Below are 6098 nucleotides of genomic sequence, written 5' to 3'. Positions count from 1 at the left end.
ATCCGCCTCGCTGTTCTGTGTGACAGCCGGCACGGCGGGACCGGGAGCTGACGCTGTTGTTTAGCCCGTATTCAGACCACATCAGGCGGTGCGGCGTACAGCTGCAGGGTTGAGGAGGTGTGCAGGGATGCAGGTGTGTTTGTGCTTTGGAAAGTAACCGTTGTGAAACAATCAGAAAATAATGTTTTAATGATCTGATTCATCAGCTTCCTCATTAACGTTACTAGTGCTCCCTCTCTCCATTCACTCTCTAGCTCACTCGACCACAGCTGCTCTCTCTCTCTCTCTCTCTCTCTCTCTCTCTCTCTCTCGTCTTTTTTAAAATGAGTCGGGAAGCCGACAGAAAAGTCTAACTTAACTTTAACATTTTCAAACAAAGAGAAATGTCCTCCCCTCATCCTAGTAACATCTCTTTACTTGCTTATGGCAGAGTTTACAGCTCTGATCAGTCTGATCTCCGTCACGCCTCTGAATCCAGAACACCGCTACGCTATGAAAAGCTCACACGGAGGCGGCTTTATGCCGACTCACTGTAAAAAAGTAAAGGCAAAGGCGTCTTTATGGCTATAATGCATTTCTCTGTATAGAAGAGGTGTGTGTGTGTGTGTGTGTGTGTGTGTGTGTGTGTGTGTGTGTGTGTGTGCAAGACCCCACAGTCCGCTACTGCCACTGACTATCACCGTGACAGAGGAAGGAAAATATTACTTTTCATAGATGATGTCACTGATGGATTTACCTGAGCAGGTGAGCTCCATGATGGAGGAAGAGGAATGTGATGATACACAGTCCCTCAGTGCAGATCCAGAATGAACACAGTAAGGATTGATCAACCATACAGATCTGTCTGAGGCTTCATATCTGCTTCCTGTTGAAACAGCAGAGCCACAGTCCAGAACTCTGCAGGCTGCAGCTGCTTCCTTCAGGGTCCAATAAGAGTCACACACTGGTCTCCACTCTGATTGTTTCACCTCCAGTGTACCTGCACAGCGACTGGCTCCTCCCACCAACCTGACAAGCTCTGAACAGAAACAAGAGAGTCATCAGTAAAAGAATAAAGTGAGTTTCATTAGAACAGAAATGAAGCCAAATCAAAGCTGCAGCTCCTCTTCTACCTGAGCAGGTGAGTCCAACAGCTTTGCCAGGTGAGCAGGTGCTTCTAGCTGAGTCTGATCTTCCACAGTCCAGGAGAGCAGACTCATGGCCTCCACACTGGAACTCTTTGGTCCACATCGGAGCCTCCACTTCTCCATAGAGCGCCCCCTGGAGGACTGAAGGAGCCCCACAGCCGAGCTCCCTACAGACCACCTCTGCATCCTGCTGGTCAAAGTCAGCTTCACACACTGAGGACCACGACTGCTCAGACTTCACCTCCAGTCTGCCTGAACACAGACTATTCCCATTCACCAGCCTGACAGAGTCTGGAGAGAGAGAACCATCATTAGTTTGGGGAATATTTACCTGCAACATTCATACCAATAAAGCTTTTTCTGAATTTGAAAGTAAGAACTGATAAAGAGAGAGAGCACATTCATACCTGACTCAAGTCTTTATTTATAGAAAATATTTCAAGCTATTTGTAGGATTTGAACTTGTCTTACTCAGGCTCCATCTTGTGGGAGCATGAAGAACGACACTGTGGTGGACAGCAATGCATGATACCAGAAATAAAGATGTACAACTTTAAAAGGAGGCGTCTCTCTGTTATAAGGTAGTCACGCCCCCTCATAACTCTGTTCACAGGAGAATAATGGGTGAAGCTACAGCTAATCTGAATTAGACTCCTCCTGTTTTCCTCTGTCAGATTATTGCTTTCAGCAGTAGCAGCTCATGCTATCAGACCTCAGCTCAGACTACAGTGAACTGTAATTGTTAATGCTGGTCTGAGGTAGGGATGCCCCCTGAAACCTGGTTCTGAATTGGATCCAGTATTAAACAGTTAAAAACCTGAGATATTTTTAAGGTCAGTTCTTTTATCAGTACCTGAAGAAAACAAGGAGTGAGATTATTGGATGGTAAAATCTGGTTTTGGTTCTGCTCGTTTCAAGCAGTATCAATAAAGAACTGGACTGATAAGGAGTATTGATGAGAGTAGTAGTATTGATAAAATCCTAAAGAAACTGATCACTAGTCTGAAGTCAGTACATCTGATCATCATGTTGACACTGAGCTGACAGAGAGCAGCAAACTGGTCTGTTTACACTGTTAATGTGAATGATTAAATATCATATACATACAGTATATTGTAACTCAAAACTACTACTACTCCTGCTTTCTCTTGTAGTGTGACATGTAGACCCCCTGTGTTTTTTTACACTTCAAGTCTATTTCTGTTGCATTTAGTGAAGCGTAATCTGCACAGACGGCTGTAAACATCCTGCTGTATATGTGTTTTAGGGATGTATGATATTGGATGTTTTGCCAATATCTGATATTATATGTACAAATGTTTTTCCAGCTGGCTGAGGAGATTATTACACATGCAATCATAGGTTCTACTAAGTATCATCAAAAATCAAAAAATGATGGAGTTATATGAAAAGGTTGGATGGTCGTCACTGGCATCTAGAAGGCAGCAGCAGACTGTGTCTTCATTTATAAGGCCTTGCTTTCTTTGCCGAGTTATTTAACATCTTTAGTTGAGCTCAGAGCTGAAAACCATGACACCAGATCAGAGAGAAGTTTAGCATTAAAAGTTCCTAATACAAGCTCTGAACTGGGGAAGACTGGTTTCCAGTTTCCTTACTACTGGAATGAACTTCAACACAGCTTACTGTGCACTCACATCCAAAGATTCATAAGTGACAAAAGCAGCTGGCAGTGGTTCATTTCCAATGAAAGCTGGAGACGAAGGGCTTCAGATGCCTTGGCAGCAGCGAGCAGCACGATGTCAGCACCAAGAGCTACAAGCTGAAGTTCAGCAGAGTTTAACTTTATGCAAATTAGCAGCAACCAACTCAGATCAGGATTTGATTTTCTACTCACAGCAACCGCTGTACTAAAGTTTCTAGCAAACATTTTTTACTACTGTATTAATATTAGGCTATTTCTGCAATTATTGTTCTAGATGTATTCTATAACGAGCCTATAATGCTTTATTCCACAGGATACTCAGCCAACAATGTGGTTTTGAAAATAAAACAGCATTTTTATTTTTTAAATGACAGAAATATACTAAACACATTTTTCTTCCTAAATGATACAAAGTGGAAACATGAAAACATGATCATCCTATAGCTCTACTACAAACATGATATGTGCCACAACTGAACATGATGTCTGCAGCACTGCTTGAACGACCCGCCCCCTGCTGATGACCGCTAGAGGGCTGCAGTGAGCAACCAGCGACCAGAGCGCCCCCTGCTGATGACTGCTAGAGGGCTGCAGTGAGCAACCAGCGACCAGAGCGCCCCCTGCCGATGACCGCTAGAGGGCTGCAGTGAGCAGCTGGTGACCAGAGCGCCCCCTGCTGATGACCGCTAGAGGGCTGCAGTGAGCAGCTGGCGACCAGAGCGCCCCCTGCCGATGACCGCTAGAGGGCTGCAGTGAGCAGCCGGTGACCAGAGCGCCCCCTGCCGATGACCGCTAGAGGGCTGCAGTGAGCAGCCGGTGACCAGAGCGCCCCCTGCCGATGACCGCTAGAGGGCTGCAGTGAGCAGCCGGAGACTAGAGCGCCCCCTGCAGATGACCGCTAGAGGGCTGCAGTGAGCAGCTGGTGACCAGAGCGCCCCCTGCCGATGACCGCTAGAGGGCTGCAGCGAACAGCTGGCGACCAGAGCGCCCCCTGCTGATGACGGCTAGAGGGCTGCAGTGAGCAGCCGGTGACCAGAGCGCCCCCTGCTGATGACCGCTAGAGGGCTGCAGTGAGCAGCTGGTGACCAGAGCGCCCCCTGCCGATGACCGCTAGAGGGCTGCAGTGAGCAGCTGGTGACCAGAGCGCCCCCTGCTGATGACCGCTAGAGGGCTGCAGTGAGCAGCTGGCGACCAGAGCGCCCCCTGCTGATGACCGCTAGAAGGCAGCAGTGAACAGCCGGCGACCAGAGCGCCCCCTGCTGCTGCTCATCAATCTCTTGGTGTGAGCGCCCAGTTAAAGTTAGAGAAACTTTTAGTTTTACTAGCTGCTATTCTTCATCATATTTGTGACTGTTTTAAGTCGTGTGTCTGTCACTATGTATGATGATTATTTTGTGACTGTGATGTGAATGAACTGTCGTATTGTGATCCTGTGTATATGTAAACTGTTCTCAGGTCTCTCTTGCAAAACAGATTCAGATGTTTGTAAGAGCCATAATTGAATGTAAGTAGAACTGAGTTTTGTTATATTTCATGTTATTGCAAGGAAGAGAATATATTTATTACCACATGAATTATGTTTGTTTATTGAAATGAGAAATTTGTTTGAATAGTGAGCTCATATTGAGACGTGGTTACTGCACATGGGCAGAAGGTTACAAAGTTCACGCTTGCTTTAAGAAACGACACTTACGTTAGAAGAAAGTCAGAAGAAAGTTAAGAGTTGAACTAATCAAGTTTTTGACCGTGTAAACGTATGAACTGTGTTAATGTAACAGAACAACAGGTTGGATATTACCAAGTTCTCCATTTGAGAGAAGCTCAGTCGGATTTCTTTTGGATGGTCAAAAGATGAATGAACGGATCTCTGCCCTTCTGTGGAGTTGTGGATTATTAACAACTATGTGAATACGTGTCAACAAGTTCTCCCTGGCTGGCTTTCTAAAGGCTTTATAAGAACACTGGATTTCACCCCCATAATCTCAATGAGATTCCTGAATAAATAAAGCTTCATAATAAATATACATTGTTGGTTTTATAGATGAATTTTCTGATCTTTTCTCTGTTATCATACCTGAGTCTGACAATATTCTGATAGATTAAAATAAAGAACTAACCAGCAGTAAGATAACTTTATATCTAACTGTAAGAATCCAAAATGTTTAACAGCTTTTAAAACTTGATATCTAAAGATTAATTCTGACACCAGCAGATCAGTGTGGTGTTAACATGTATCACTGTTTGATGATAACAGACTCTTTGCCTACCTAAGCTGTTGGCACTGTTACAGAGGTTGGTGGTGAGGTTGGCAACGATGTCCAGGAGGAACGAGGAGTCGATGACACTGAACATGTGAATTTCATCAGGATCTGAGGCGATGGTCCTCAGCTGAGCCTCGTTTACATTCTTTACACCTGAGAGAAAAATGTTAAAACTGAACCATAAAAACTTAAAATAAGAAAACAATTTGGTTGGAAAAGTAATAAAATTATTGTTTCCTGCTGCTTCCTGCTCCTTAATTAAACCTGAATTGACAGAACATGCTGATGGTTGTGCATTTTTAATCCCATTAAACAGAAATCATATGTCCTTCATTATCACTACCAAAGCACACCACATATTTAGATTTACTTTCTTCCTTGTGAGCAGCAGATTGGTTTAATTCATTTCAGCCCACTATTAAAAGACTTGATTTAATAATGTGAGACATTAACTGATATAAACTATGAATGCAGTCATACACATCATCTTAAGAGTCTTACTAACGTTTTCATTGTGGCAAAATATCATGTTTAATTCATATTAATGTCACGTTATTCTTTCATGGTAAAATAATGTAGTTTCAGAGTTGCAGAGAGAAAGTCAATCACCAATAGTGTAGATCTCAATGCCGTCGTCTCTCAGGTGCTGTGAGTGGAGGGATACGTTGTCCCGAGACTCTCCATCAGTAATCAGGATGAGAATATTTTGGGAGTCTGAACGCATTCCCATATTGGGTTTAAAGAACTCATATTGGATGTCCCACAAAGCTTCTCCTGTATGACAGAAATAAAGAGGCTTTAAAAGATACAGAGACTTTATTTCATGTGTTGCTTGTTCCAGACATAAAGGTCCCGTTACTTTGTTCATAGACTGTTAGGTGTGAGTGTGTGTGTGTGTGTGTGTGTGTGAGTGTGTGTGTGTGTGTGTGTGTGTGTGTGTGTGTGTGTGTGAGTGTGTGTGTGTGTGTGAGTGTGTGTGTGTGTGTGAGTGTGTGTGAGTGTGTGTGTGTGTGTGTGTGTGAGTGTGTGTGTGTGTGTGTGTGTGTG

At 44.0% G+C, this 6098-nt stretch overlaps 1 protein-coding gene across 1 annotated transcript; it reads right to left on the bottom strand.

Moving 5' to 3' along the window:
• Positions 1 to 2619: 2619 nt before the first annotated feature.
• LOC122981547 (collagen alpha-1(XII) chain-like) lies at positions 2620 to 5922 on the bottom strand. Its single transcript, XM_044350310.1, has 3 exons — positions 5661 to 5922; positions 5058 to 5204; positions 2620 to 2648 (listed from the first exon to the last, which is right to left on the bottom strand). The coding sequence occupies exons 1-3, from the start codon at positions 5917 to 5919 to the stop codon at positions 2620 to 2622; spliced, it is 435 nt and encodes a 144-aa protein (XP_044206245.1). The 5' UTR covers positions 5920 to 5922.
• Positions 5923 to 6098: the final 176 nt, after the last annotated feature.

This window comes from Thunnus albacares, chromosome 4 (genome assembly GCF_914725855.1).
Source record: "Thunnus albacares chromosome 4, fThuAlb1.1, whole genome shotgun sequence".
Lineage (NCBI taxonomy): Eukaryota > Metazoa > Chordata > Actinopteri > Scombriformes > Scombridae > Thunnus > Thunnus albacares.
Note: the sequence above shows the minus strand (reverse complement) of the source record. Positions and strands in the feature narration are given on the sequence as shown.